Genomic DNA, 14287 nt, shown 5'->3' on the forward strand with positions numbered 1-14287 from the left:
ATCCCATGTAATTATTCAACCAAATTGTGTACATATTAATCAAATTGTATATATTTTAATCAAATTACATATATTGTAATTCAATCAAATTCAAAAATAATGAAATTATTCATTAATATTAAAACTCAACCAAACTCATGATTATGCAAAATCTTATTAAACTTAATTTCATGTTTTTCCAATTCTGGAGATTTGTGGCACTTGCTTTTTTTTCCGACTCAAAGGTCATACAACTATTTTATTTCTTTTAAAATAACAATTAGAACTTTAATACCCTCATCAAGTACCTTTTTTCAGTTAACAATAAACTAAGAGAATACTACTACTGTCTTTCTAAGCAAAATTAATTATATGATAATTGTGCTTCCTTGATTCTCTATTAGGCACTCGGTTTAATTTGGTTTATAATATAACCGGAAATTGAAATTGCCATGAAATCCCAAATCATATGAAATAAGTTCCATAATCAAATTCATAGAAACGCGCTTTAAGTATTTGGTTCAATGGGGGGAAGTAAATTTCTATGCGAATTTCTACTTAAGGGACTTTAGATAAGTATCTTCTCCTATTTTGTGTAAAGTTGAAATCCTGCCAAATTCTACTTCCCCTCATTTTGCCAACTTTCTTTTGTACCAAACACCTCACCTATTTCCCAATTTTTAGGAACCTATAAAATTTTAATAAAAAGAAAAAGATGGAGTTTGAATAAAGTTAATTTCACCCAAAGCTCATTACTTTTTAGTTAATATTTAATCTTCACTTAGAAGCTCTTCCCTAAACTCTTCCCTTTGTTCACTTAGAAAAGCTGTTTTAGTTATCCAAATATTGACAATTTTTTTTTAACTATTTAACTTGTACTCCTAATTTCATAAGCTGCTTTATTAACAAACTTAAAAACATAGTTTATGAAATCAATTTGGTTCATAAAAGGGTCAACACGAACCAAACTCGGACACAAAAGATCATAAACGAATCTAGTTTTAACAGATTTTTTAGCTCGATATATAGGAAGAGCTTGGACATGAACATGAACACGAACATGAAGCTTGGACGTGACTAAGGTTGTAACTTTTGATTGACACAACATACTGTCTTTGGTATAATAGCATATTATCAGTAACTAAGAATTTGTAACATATATTGCAGCCTCCACTTGTTTGTTTGGCTTAAGCCAAGTTTACAATTACAACCTCTAATTATTATCATTAGTACAGTATCTCGCTTCAGTCTTCAATTTCAGTTTGCTTTAATTTCTCTAAAATTCTCAGGCTGCTTTATGGTGCTGTAATATCCATCCATGTGATCTGTGAATAAAAAAACACCAGCTGTTTTCAAAGCCATATAATTATAGACATCGAAAGAGATGACTGATGAGTGATGGGAATTACTACTATACATGGAGTATCTGTCTCCTATACTAGCAAAGTAGCAATCTAGCAATGAGAACCAACTATACTACACACTATGATCTACCTCACGAATGCTCGCTCGAACAGCTTTGAGAAAATCAAGTTTTTTGCTTTAACGAACATGTAGTAAACACCGTAACATGGAACATGAATTAGAGCCAATCCAAGATACCTGCAAACACAAGTCTGTTTTATCAGAAATTTTGTTCTTTTAATGGTAAAGAGAAGGATCTTGACCAGATTGCAACCCTGATAATTTTGGTCCAATATCTTGGAGTAGGCAGAGAGGTAACGAGATTGCAATATAATCTATACATTTCAAAATAAAAGAACAATATATGTGCAGTTTCGGTAAGAGATTGTCCAGACTCCAGAGTTAGTTTAGTTCAAAACAAAAGAGACAGCTTGCAATATTTACCACAGAGGCGCCCATGGCGTTGAGAGCTCCAAGAAAGGATAAGGCCACCTACATGCAACAAGCTCTTCTGGTAAACAAGTGGTAACTACTTCAATTCATAGCTCATGAAATTAAATGAGAGAAAGATATGCAATTACCATGTGGAACCACATGCATGAAGTATCCACTGGAATGTCACATATGTGATGCTCCAAAGTATGAAGTAGCAGAAGCCAAACCATTCAAACGGCTGCAAAATCCATGAAGAAATAACAAGACATTAGCTAGCAATCCACCTCTTATAACAGGCATGACCAAATAACGAAATAAATTATATGTGTTTGTCACTTACAAGAGCATTAAGAAGAGCATCAATGACCAGGAAGACTACATTTAGTGAGTGGATACATCCTATCAACTGCAAGGAATATACATTCACCCAGTGAGCAAAGTATCTGCAAGCTACGATTGCAGACTTCAAATGTAAGTACAAGATTGTAAATTTGTAATGCCAGATTCATGGACTAAGAATTCTACATGTAGATATTTGTAATTGAGTTAGTATAGGATTCAAATATTTGTACGGAGACAAAATTCCTATACTTAATTTCTTTGTTCTCGTATGTAATGCATATAGTATAGTACATTAAACATCTACACCTTTGCTATAATAGAAGACTTACCAAAGTGAGTTGAAACTGTTTTCCTGACATCATCGGCACCAATATAAACCAGAATACCAAGTCTGTAAGTACAGAAGCACCTGCAGAAGTCTGAGGGAAGAATCAAGAACTAAATGAAGCCATATATATTCACTAAAAACTTTAATATTGCTGATTAGGTTATGACTAAATGCCTTGACTTGTCAAATCTGTTGGGAGAGATACTGCTGTACGTAGTATGTTTGGACCTCGTTATGTTGCAGCTAAAATCAACTCTGAAGAGATACAAATGTTTCAGGACTTCAGAAACAGACTCTAGCTGTTGCTGCGCTGAGACAATTCCAGCTTGTTTGCATTATAAGCGCAAGGCTGCATACATATGATTAGTTTCAGGTGTTTAGATCTCATGCTGGCTTTCAAGTTCTAAGTTTGTGCAACTTCCTTAGAATTAGTGATTAGACTTGCTGTCTGCTTACAAGCATTTCTAGTTTCTTAATTGCACTCAAGGTGAAGAGGGACAAGGAGGGGCTCAGCTAGTAAACACAAATCTGTATCCAAATATCAGATGAAACTAAATGGAATATCAAAAACTTCGTACCCATTCTGTATCATTACCATTTACCAGTATCCAGTTTTGATTCTAAGAATTAAAAAACCATACAGTACAAAGGTTGCAAAATGAACCTAAATTAGTCATACCTATACAGTCTATGTTTACTCTAAAAACTGACTAACAGGCTACTTAAAACCGCCGTTTCTAATTTCAACATATTGTTTTTAGTTTTCAGAAAAGACTCCAATTATCTCACCTGGTAAATTATAAGCATAAGTGACCCCAGAACTCCTGCTCCTTCATGGGATTCATCACCACCATCATGAAGTTGCAAGTTGGTGCTGCTCAAGGCAGTACCTGATTCTTTTTCTACAACCTTGTGTTTCTCCGCGTTTCCGGTTGGAGCTTTGTTAGAAGACATTAAGCATCCTTGGGCAGAAACAAAGGTCCCAATCTACATGCACACAGGAACATGAGGGATTATAGAGTTCTAGGTATTTTTTCAATTCAGCAAGTTGCTTCAATACAGAATTGAAACACATTGATTAAAACAAATACAATTATAGCTGCTAAACTGATAATAATGGTAGAGTAGAATTACCGCAAAATAGAGCATAACCAACACAAAAGTCCACCTGTAAACCAGTGAATAAAATGTGTTATAGCTAAGGTTTTAACATAATAGAAAGCCTAAACTTTGAATGAATTGCTCACTTAGGAAAGTAGGCAAAACAGTATGTTTATCAATGTATAATTTGTTACAAACACACCCAGATTTATAGAAATTATACATAGAAAGTATTACAAGTACCAAGATTTAGAGCAAAGGCAAACTTTTATAAAAGGATCATAGAAAGTATTACAGTATGCTCAATGACTAAGATTAAGCATGTACAAACTGAGTAGCATCAATGGAAGTTAAAGTTAGGCATCATTTTTTTTCGATTCGGTAATTTACTAGCTCAAGCAAGTTCACCTATAAAGAAACTTCCAGAGACTGGAAACTGGTGATTTATACCCAGAAGCAAATATCCACACAAACACCCCAAATATGAAGTTGATGAGAGTTGAACTCCCGATCACGAGGTTGGGAGCTCCAATCATTGGGCTTCCACATGATTCTCAATCAGATAAATCTTATATTTCCATTTATGGCATACTGTATAGTGTATACAAAAGTGATAAAAGTTTACATTGCCAGAAAAAAGAAAGAAATTAAACTGAGGCATAGACAGAGACTTACTGGGTATAAAAATACAAAGCGAAAAGACCAGCAAATAGAAGAATCTGGTAGAGAAGGAAAGCCATAGAAAGAAAAGCGAAGGCTCTGTAGAGAAGAAGCCATTTTGGGTGGAGGTTTCTCCAGGAAGGAAGCCATAATAAGTAGTTATTCAAATTCTGGGATTTTTTCAGATTTCTGTTCCTTGATTTTATGATGTTGATCACAATTGCAGCTGGGATTGCTATGATCAACCCACATACCATAACTTGCCATTTCATCCAGTAATCAATACCCACATCTTCCCCTGCTGATTTCGTCATTTTCCTTTCAGGGAAGAGTGAGAATCGAGTCAACAAAATTTCAAATACATTAGTATAGAATATAGCCGAGTGGTGTTGGTATCACCTGTTGACCTATGATTTCGGGATCGAGTCTAATGAAAGATCATCAATTTTCAATTTTCCTCCTTTACTTTATTTTATACTTCCTCCATTCTTTTTCTAATGTAACAATGAGACTTTTATATTTTTCACTTACCACTTTTTACTATCGGATTTTAAATAAGAAAAATATACATGTGGAATTTTGTTAAATTCGTCTCGATCTGTACTTTCAAAATATCACATTTGTATAATTTCTACTAAAAAGTAATTATAAATATTAATAATTAAAATTGTACGTTGAAAATCGTAAAATCGCTATTATTGCAATAGAAAAGGAACGATACTAGAATATAGTCATATACGGTAGATGGAAAAGTATTGGAGATGAATGGGTGTACGTGTCATGTGTGAAAATTGATTTTCTTATTCTTGCCTTTATGGGTGCGTTTTATGTGGGGTTAGTAATCTTCAATTGCCTTAACTTATTCTAATTTATTTAGCTTATTAAAATTTATGTTTGTCATTTAAATAATATATTTTAATTGTCCAATAACCTTACTCGTTAAGAAGTGTATCAATTAATATGAGATGGACAAAAATGGAAAATGTATCGATTAATATAGGACAAAAAGATATTAATTTAGGGTATTAACAATTTTTTCAATCTTAATATATTTCACTTGAAATTAGTCAATTTTTGCCAATATATTTGCACTCAACTGACCCAAGACCAATCCTACACTAAGAAATTATTAGAAAAGATAGTCTAATTTTAGATATAAAAGTAGACATAGTCATTAAATATTAACCTAGTCACCGAATGAAATTAACTTAGTCACTATTGGATTTGTTACCTTTCTAATATTAGACTTACTATTACCTAATATATACTAATATATTAAAAGGCGTGCGTAAAACTGACCTCAAGTTCATATACTAAAGTTTTAACCATTAGACCAAGTAGTATTTAGTGCTATTATATCAAAGTACAATATTAATAAATGAAAATTTTGTTACCCGGAGCATAGCGCGGCCTAATAACTAGTTTTAACTTAAAAAGTAGACGGTGTCTTACCGGACAAACTCTTCTAATCTCTTCTTCAACTTCCCCCCTTCCTCCTCTCTACCTCCAGGCAGGCAGCACCGAGACCGGCAGCCTCCACTACGCAGCGATCAGCAACAACGAATATTTATTGAAAACCCCATATTCTTTTTCAGGTAACTTAAAGTCAATTATTTTTATAGCTAGGATTCATGATTAACTTCTTTGTTTCCCGGAATCATGCAGTTTTAAAATTGAATTTGGTAGACTAGTTTATCATAGTGCTATGAGATGTGAGTTGTATTTGCTTGTATTAACTTTTATCTACGGAGGTAGGTGGATGATGGTGTTTTATATGGGTACTCTTCCCTTTGATTTATATGGGTGTTTTAAAAAATGGATCTTTGGCTCCAAATACAGTTTCATGGATGTGTTTTTCTTGGTTTATGGTGTGGATTTAGATGTTATAATGGCTTTAAGATTGCAAAGTAAAAAGTTAGAGTGGAAAATACTCAATACAGTCATGCCTCCATCTATCTCAGTTGCATTCATGGAATGCTCAAATTAAGTATCCTGAAACTCGAAACCATTACAACCCGGACACCTTGTTCATGTTTTGCCAATTTAGAGCTGATACTTCACAGGAGATTCCATCAATGGGTTGATAACCCGGGATGGGGTGTCATGTGTTGTGCTGTTTCCGATTAAGGATCCGTTTGGTTTGATGGAGAACACTTTTTACGCCAAAAGATTTTCCGTAAATTAGTATTTTTCGGTGGAAAATGCATATGAACATTAGTTTTCCTTTGTTTAGTTAGATGGAAAACTATTAAACTAAGGAGGGAAAAAATGGAAATGTTGGAAATGAGAGAGCGGAAGAAAATGGTTTTCCTTCAAACTTTGGAGGGGAATCTTTACAAAGGGATGGAAAACTCTTTTCCACCTTAGTTTTCTTTTTTAAATCCCTTATCCAACCAAACAATGGAATATGGGAAAAGTTGTTTTCTTGGAAAATGTTTTCCTCCGAGACAAACGGAGTCTAAGTTTCAACTTCTTTGGATATTATGAAGACTTTTTAGTTGATCGTTATGTAATCCTGGCTGTGGATATGAAGTTGCTAGGAGTTCTTGTCTTGTTGCCTTAATATAGATAGAAACTTAAACCCAAATTATAGAATGCGCCTCTTCTATGGAGAACCACACAGAATCTTTGATTTTGCATCAAATCAATGGAATTCTCACTCTCTATGCATCACTCTCTCCTTTTTTGGACTCTATGTTATTAGTTTGCCATCCTTTTTCTATTATAACTCCCACATTTTAGAATGCGCCTCTTCTGTTGCAACCTATATAACTTATGTGCTTGCTGGTTTTTGTCTTACTTTGAAGTGTGTTAAGAAGTTCTTACTGTGACAACTTATGAATTTGATTATGTGAACATCACTCTCTAATTGATGTTATTCTTTTCTTTTTATCTCATCTTAATACTTGCAAACAAATAACATCTCAGTCATTAATTATATTCTTATAATTAAGACAAACTCTTTGAACTATTGCCACTAATGGGCCTATGCCCCATATTATTTATTCCGTTGCAGATGAAGTTCCTAGATTGGTACTTGAAGATTGCAGTGGGTTCTGCTATGATTGGAGCTTCAATGGAGTTTTTCATGATTAAAACTGGTTTCTGTGTGAGAATTTTCCATTTATCCTGTCTTTCCTTTTTACACTGCCTCCTTTCCCTATTTCCTCTCCTAACCCTTTCACTTACCCTTAAAGCAATGAATTATGGTTTACTTTTGGTTCTATGCATTTGTAAACTGCATTGGAAGAATAATAATTGTACAGCTAACAATCTACACTAAATTGATGGATTATACGTTCTTTCATCATTCTCCATGAAGTGACATTGATAAAGGCCAAAGACTCTTGTGAAGGTTTCCACCATCCTTGGGGTTAGTTCTGACAACTGATGGCGGTTTAAGATGGGAATCCAAGATGACATTGTACTGCCCAAGTGCTCATAATATGCAGTCAGTGGAGTTTAAAGAATATCCTCATATAAGGCACAAGAACATTAACCTCCAAACTCACAACTAATATCATCTCCTTTTACCCTTTGTGGTATGGTAGTTAAGTTGGCAAGAGACGAGACCCACTATTTAGCTGGAAGCGTATTCAACTACCCAATCTAATCATTGTTAGACTCAAATATCTCTTATTGGTAGCTTTGGGTCATACTATTAGCTACTAAAGATGGTGGAAAAGTAGGCTAGGTACTCTATGTCCAATTCTAGTTCAGCATGGACGTATGAGACCTCTCTATGCAATGCCTAGTTGTTCCAGTGACTTTACTGTAATTATGATTCAGTTCAGGTTCTGCCTAAGACTAAGACGAATTAGACTTCACGGCCTTTTGGGTATTGTCTGATATGTGGTTTCCATATTAGTATCCTTAATCATAGAGCGATGAGCTAGGTTTGTACTTGGTTGTGATGATTATGTTGCTGAGGTTGTTCACTCGTCATGCTACTTCAGATAGTTTCTTATAATTCCTAACTGCAGATTTCAGATTTTCAGAAAATAATGATTAAGCAGTTCTATTGAAGTTCTTAATCTCATGGAGGATGTCTGCTAAGAATATTAAGATCCTCCATTAATCCTTACTGAAATTTAGGAACAGTCTTTCTTGTAATCATGTTCTCGAAAGGATTGATTAGTACTTGCTGCATAATATCTCTGTTACTTGTAAGAATTTTTCATGGATACTAACGGTTTATGTTTTTCCAAACTTTTAACCACGATCTCTCTCTTCTAGGTTTCTTAATGTTCTGTTTCTTCAATGCAGATGACAAGGTAACTGTTTTGGAGTCTGAAAAGCGAGCATGGGAGAATTCGCCTGAAGCTCTAGCTGTTAGAGAGGCTTTAAATCCTTGGAGACATATTGATTCCAAAGAAAATAAAGATCATTAACCTGTTGGTAGGCCTTTTGCTTTCTTAGCTGGTGTTTCAAATGTTAATTGCCATGTACCATGAAATGTTATATTCAAAAATTAAATTTTTAATGAAAGTTGTGAGCTATTTTGGCATTTTGATCATGAGAATTGTAGTCAATCAGTTGGGGCTGTCTTCAACCTATTTTCTCTTAGTCTTGGCGAAGTAATTAAGTTCAGTAAAAAAAAAGATAAGAAAAGACAATACACAAAAGTACTGATTCAGAATGGCAAATGTTGTATCCTACAAATATTAATAATGAATTAGTGATACATGTTTGAGTTTCAAGTACAAATTTCTCAAAAGATTTAACTCCTGAATCTTGAAAATCAAGGTACACAACAAGTTTAATACATGTAGTACAACCGTAAGCTTAGATAATGTATGAATGGGGAAACAATTTGGAAAAGAGAGAGTTCTTGGCTTGCACAATTAGCGCGTACATTCCATAACAAGCGATGTGAAAGACAGCAAGGACCAAATACCTGCAAAATTATACCACATTACATGGATAAATAAAAGTACAGTTTTGATTAAAATGCAAGAATTTTGTGATAAGCTGAAGCTAATTAAGCTAAAGAATAATGAGATAGCCCTACCAAAGTGGAGACAATGGTGTTGACAGCTTCAGAAAAGGATATGGCCACCTGGTAATTATTGAAGGTTTATTAGGAATCATAATGTTATGGATCAAAATTCACAATCAAATTAAAAGGTGAATCGAATGTGCTCACCAAGTGAAACCACAGAGGTGGATGAGCCATTGAAAGATCACATATACTGAACTCCACAGCACAAAATATGAAAGTCGGAACCAAGGAAATGTCTGAACATGTTACAGGTAAAATTGCTGAGTTCCACAGCACAAAAATACTCAAATTAAATTTCCGAATCCCCTGAGTGTCAAGAAAAACTTACAAGTCGATTAATGGAAGTGTCGAGAAGCAGAAAGGCGATATTCACAGTATGTATGCATCCCATCAACTGGATGGAATATATACAAAGAAATCAAATAAAATTAAACTATGTTTATTTTCATCTTGTTCTATTTGGGGAATGTGAAAGGCAGGGGCTAACCAGGTTCAAGCCAAGGCGCGAATTTGAAACGAAGGGTACAATAATGCACCAAAATATAATATCTGTCAAAACTACTGCACCAGCAGTAATCTGCAATATCAGGATTCAGGGTCTTCATCAAATTACCCTCCAAATACAAGAAGAAAAATGTAGAAGTGATACCACAGCAGATATGTTAACAATAAGTAGATGTTGGTATGAGGTGTAGGATGAAAGGTGTAGGATGCTCATCCTACTCCCTTCCCCAGGATCTAATTTGCGATATGTTAATTAGTAGTATATGTAGGAGAATATATATGTATGGTGATGAACCTGGTATGCAGTTTGCATGAGATATCCCCAAAATCCAGGGCTTTCAGACTCCTGTTCAGCTGGGTAATACTGTCTTTGCAACTTAATTGTTCCCTTTTTTGGTGTAATGTTTTCTGATTCCACATCACCTCTTGCTTGGAAATCCTCCACATTTTCATTCCTATTCTTATGTGTATAACATAACCAGCAACCATGAGCAGATACAACACTGCCTATCTGCAAAAACCATAATTATACCCATCACATGCAGTTGCATGGTCAGAAATCAGTCTAGTAAATCAGTGAAAGCCTAGATATAAGAAATGGTGTGTATATAGTAATTGCTAAGTTGGTGCTTACAGCAAAATACATCATAACTAATGAGTAAGTCCACCTGCAATATTAATGCAAATCAAGCTAATTCAGAAAAGGATTAGTATTAGAATCATCAACTTATTAAAACTAGTGTATGTAACTTTCAAGAGTTAATTACTCGGTGTAATAGATAAATATGGAAGCACCCCAATGATGGAGATCCCAGGATAAGAAGAAAGCGAGGACGAAAAACGAAAGCAGGCGAAGGGCAAGCAGGTAAGCTGGGTGTAAGCCGCGCCAGCAGCTGGTCCAGAGCTGCTCCTGTGACCAGGAAACACTATTAATGGCTTCATCATCTTCTGGATTATATAACAGAAGACTCTCATTCACATTCAACCTCTGCTTCACTACTTTGCTTTGTCTTTCCTTGTTCCACACCACGTAAACTGATCCAACTACTGCTGCTACTACTATCCCCACTGAAACTATACTGTACCAATAAAACACCATCACTTCCACCATTGCCTCACTAAATCTAAATCAAACCATTTTCAATTCTGCTACTTCAGTTAATTATGTGTTCCACTCTTAATCTTTATTGTTAGTTACCTTACTTCTAGATTTGTAGCACTTGCAGATACACAGTAAGTAGCTGGCTTACTGCATAAAAGAGTCTATCAGACTGGCGGTTTTGACTGGCAGATAAATTAATACTTCTATTCCTAAACCATATGCTAGTATCTTATTTTATTTTGTTTTACAACGTGTACGTGTTTGTTTTCCTTTGTGCACTTGCCACATACATTTCTGATATCTACTCTTACTCTTTAAACTGATGACGCACCATCTGTTACAACTTGCCTGTTTTTTTTCTTTCTTCTGTATTAGAGCTGATCTTTTGACCCGGCCGGGTTTTGGCAGAATTTTTTGGCCCGAGATTGGGTCCGGCCCTTTTTTTTTTTTTGCTTTGGACAGCCCAAGTTATTTTTGGCCTGGTCCGATTTTGGCCCGAAAAGCCCGTTTATTTTGTCCCGATATAGTGGGTTTTGGGTACAAAAATTTGGCCCGAATTTGGACCCGACCTGACAATGGGCAAATTTTTTTAGGCGTCGCGCGGCCCATGATCACCTCTATTCTGTATAATAATGGGCTGGAGTGTTACTCCGACACCTTCATTTACCTCAAAAATGAGGTGTCGTGTCCGACACGACACTTTTCTTGTATACTTCATTCTAAACTAAAAACTCGACTTTTTTCTACAAAATAACCGAGTCGGACACTTGAGCACCTGTACCGTATGGATAACATAGATGGGCTGTACCGTTTTAAAAGAAGACTTCGCTATAATAGCACATTTGTTATGGATTATCCTTTGTTATGGGCCCATATTTTTTCTGGATCTACTACATCTTATTAAAACCATAAAGGCCGGGGGAACAAATAGTTAGCCAAGCCCTACTATGTGGTAGTTCTGCAGACGTTGAATTGTTGAGACAATGCTGGAAGTAAAGTGCCAAGATAGTGTGTTGCGGACTTCATGCAACCATGTGGTATGTGAGTTGTGACCAATTGACCAATGTTACATTAGCTAGGTACAACGAATTACAAGCCCATGTGCAATCAAGACTTTGTATAATTTTAATCATTTAGGATTGATTCCTGCATATTGAATTATTGATTTGAGCACATAATAATAATAATAATAAAACTTACTGCCATACATAGGGAAAAAAAAAAATCACTTGTAGTATTCCCAACTTATAGTAGTAGTATTATGTACCAGTTTACTAGGTATGGAAGTTAGCTAATTTATTTGGTAAAATTCTGTAAAGGAAATATTCAAAATTATTACATCGAATTTTGTCTATAGTATATTGTTGTTCTTTATGCTCCTTCCTACACACACAAAAAATTAATATATAGGTCGAAAAAGTTTTTGTTTTCTTTTATATTTCTTTGCTACTCTTTCTGTATTTTTTTAGTTGCTGGGCACAAACATAGGAAAAAAAGAAGAAGTAAATGTAACAACTAAAAAAAGACGGAGAAAATAATATGAAAAGACAACTATAATATAATATTCTTTTGCACAGCTCAATTGTCATTTATATCAAGAGAGGAAAGGAAGGGGAAGTGAATCTAGTAGCTGTGCACAAACATATATAGTAATTAAAACCCTACCCAGTTAAGTACTATTTTAATACACCTAGCAAGCAAAGTAGCTACTATTTAAGGACCCAAGAATAAATGGCAAACTAGCTTCATTAACATCATATATAGAAGCTAATAAGTTGAAGTTCTGAGAAAGCAGTTCAAGTTGTTCAACAATCAAAAATGTGCAAGTCAAGGTATGTTAATTAGCTTTGCTTTTTCTTACAATATTGAAGTAGCATTACATAGTAGAATTAGTACCATATAGTAGTATTATAAATATTGCATCAATATCAGGATGAATGAAGTATTAATTTATGGATTGTACTTTGTAGATTGGAAGGCAAGGTAGCTTTGATCACTGGTGCAGCCAGTGGTATAGGAGAGGAAGCCGCGAAACTATTCGCAGAAAATGGAGCATTTGTTGTAATAGCTGACATTCAAGATGAATTAGGTGAGCAAGTGGTAACATCCATAGGCTCAAACAAAGCTAGCTACTATCATTGTGATGTAAGAGATGAGAAACAAGTTGAAGATAGTGTAAACTACACCTTACAAAAACATGGCACACTTGACATCCTGTTTAGCAACGCAGGTGTGATGGGACCAATAACAAGCATACTTGATCTAGACCTAGCACTCTTAGACAACACATTAGCAACCAATGTCCGAGGGGTGGCTGCTACAATCAAGCATGTGGGGCGGGCGATGGTAAGCCGTAAGATAAGTGGTTCTATTATATGTACAGCCAGTGTAGCAGCCTGTCTAGGCGGTGTAGGGCCTAATGCATACACGGCCTCAAAGCACGCGGTGGTGGGATTGGTTCGGGCTGCCTGTAATGAGTTGGGTGCACATGGGATCAGAGTAAACTGTATATCTCCTTTTGGAGTTGCAACTCCTTTGCCTTGCAATGCTTACAACATGGAGCCAAGTCAATTGGAAGCCAATAGTTGTTCATTGGCTAACTTGAAGGGGATTGTATTGAAGGCAAGGCATATTGCTGAGGCTGCTCTCTTCTTTGCTTCCGATGAATCCGCCTTTATCAGCGGCCATAACTTAGTGGTTGACGGTGGATTCACCGTAAGCAATCACACTACTACTACAAATCTGTCTTAGATTAGTAATTTAATTAATACACTCACTACTCATCCATTATTGTACTAATTAAATCAACTAGTATAGTAAGGTAATTGTTTCATTGTTTGTATGTGCTTAAATATATCTATATAAAAATTTGTTCAAGGGCAATGTTTTCTCATCTGGATGCTTGAGCCTTGAAATAATAATGTGGGATACATCATACATGATGTATTAATCCAGAATTAATCAGAGGTTAAGGTCAAAACTTGTATTGTTTTTTAAGAACTTCACAGCTTTACCATGTGCTGTGTCCGTGGTAATCTAATCCGCGTAATGTAGTGGGTATGGGCTGGTCATCTATCCCAATGGGAAGGGAGTGGAGGGGAGGGGAGGGGAGGGGAGGAAGGCCTTCGCCGCTTGCGGAGTTAGGGTTTTGTTTTTCATGGCCTTAGGCATCTAGGGGCTTTCCAATAGGACGATTGGAAAAACTTTGTAACGTTTTAAAGTACATTTTCTTGAACTTATTTCTTCTAACAAGTCAATTTGTTTTTAACAAAAGCAGCAATTACTAAATGAGTTGTTCACGAACATTCACGAATCGTGAGTTGAACAACAAGGTAGTTTGATTCATTTACAAAATGAGCAAAAATTTTGGGACTTAGTTCTTTTATCAACTAATGAGATTTGACCCACCTAGTTCATGAGTAGTTCACAA

At 35.3% G+C, this 14287-nt stretch overlaps 4 protein-coding genes across 5 annotated transcripts; 2 read left to right on the forward strand and 2 right to left on the reverse strand.

Annotated features, from left to right (window-relative positions):
- Positions 1 to 1093: 1093 nt before the first annotated feature.
- Positions 1094 to 4624, reverse strand: LOC104894809 (hypothetical protein). Of its 2 annotated transcripts, none has more exons than XM_010681139.4 (9): positions 4265 to 4624; positions 3623 to 3656; positions 3278 to 3475; positions 2490 to 2579; positions 2159 to 2224; positions 1965 to 2056; positions 1828 to 1875; positions 1474 to 1581; positions 1094 to 1304 (listed from the first exon to the last, which is right to left on the reverse strand). In XM_010681139.4, exons 1-9 carry the CDS (start codon positions 4561 to 4563, stop codon positions 1265 to 1267), a joined length of 975 nt encoding a protein of 324 aa, XP_010679441.2. In that variant the 5' UTR covers positions 4564 to 4624; the 3' UTR covers positions 1094 to 1264. The 2 variants fall into 2 exon arrangements, with proteins under 2 accessions (XP_010679441.2, XP_048493600.1); XM_048637643.2 differs by lacking the exon at positions 4265 to 4624 and adding an exon at positions 3998 to 4227.
- Positions 4625 to 7229: 2605 nt separating this feature from the next.
- Positions 7230 to 8765, forward strand: LOC104894808 (hypothetical protein). Its single transcript, XM_019249833.2, has 2 exons — positions 7230 to 7356; positions 8516 to 8765. The coding sequence occupies exons 1-2, from the start codon at positions 7230 to 7232 to the stop codon at positions 8638 to 8640; spliced, it is 252 nt and encodes an 83-aa protein (XP_019105378.2). The 3' UTR covers positions 8641 to 8765.
- A 113-nt stretch (positions 8766 to 8878) lies between these two features.
- LOC104894807 (hypothetical protein) lies at positions 8879 to 11108 on the reverse strand. Its single transcript, XM_010681138.3, has 8 exons — positions 10523 to 11108; positions 10390 to 10423; positions 10051 to 10266; positions 9739 to 9828; positions 9580 to 9645; positions 9396 to 9487; positions 9261 to 9308; positions 8879 to 9146 (listed from the first exon to the last, which is right to left on the reverse strand). The coding sequence occupies exons 1-8, from the start codon at positions 10864 to 10866 to the stop codon at positions 9035 to 9037; spliced, it is 1002 nt and encodes a 333-aa protein (XP_010679440.2). The 5' UTR covers positions 10867 to 11108; the 3' UTR covers positions 8879 to 9034.
- Positions 11109 to 12388: 1280 nt separating this feature from the next.
- On the forward strand, positions 12389 to 13740 carry LOC104894810 (short-chain dehydrogenase reductase 3b). The gene is made up of 2 exons (XM_010681140.4): positions 12389 to 12689; positions 12828 to 13740. The coding sequence occupies exons 1-2, from the start codon at positions 12676 to 12678 to the stop codon at positions 13606 to 13608; spliced, it is 795 nt and encodes a 264-aa protein (XP_010679442.1). The 5' UTR covers positions 12389 to 12675; the 3' UTR covers positions 13609 to 13740.
- Positions 13741 to 14287: the final 547 nt, after the last annotated feature.

Source organism: Beta vulgaris, chromosome 5 (assembly GCF_026745355.1).
Source record: "Beta vulgaris subsp. vulgaris cultivar EL10 chromosome 5, EL10.2, whole genome shotgun sequence".
NCBI classification, from domain to species: Eukaryota; Viridiplantae; Streptophyta; class Magnoliopsida; order Caryophyllales; family Amaranthaceae; genus Beta; species Beta vulgaris.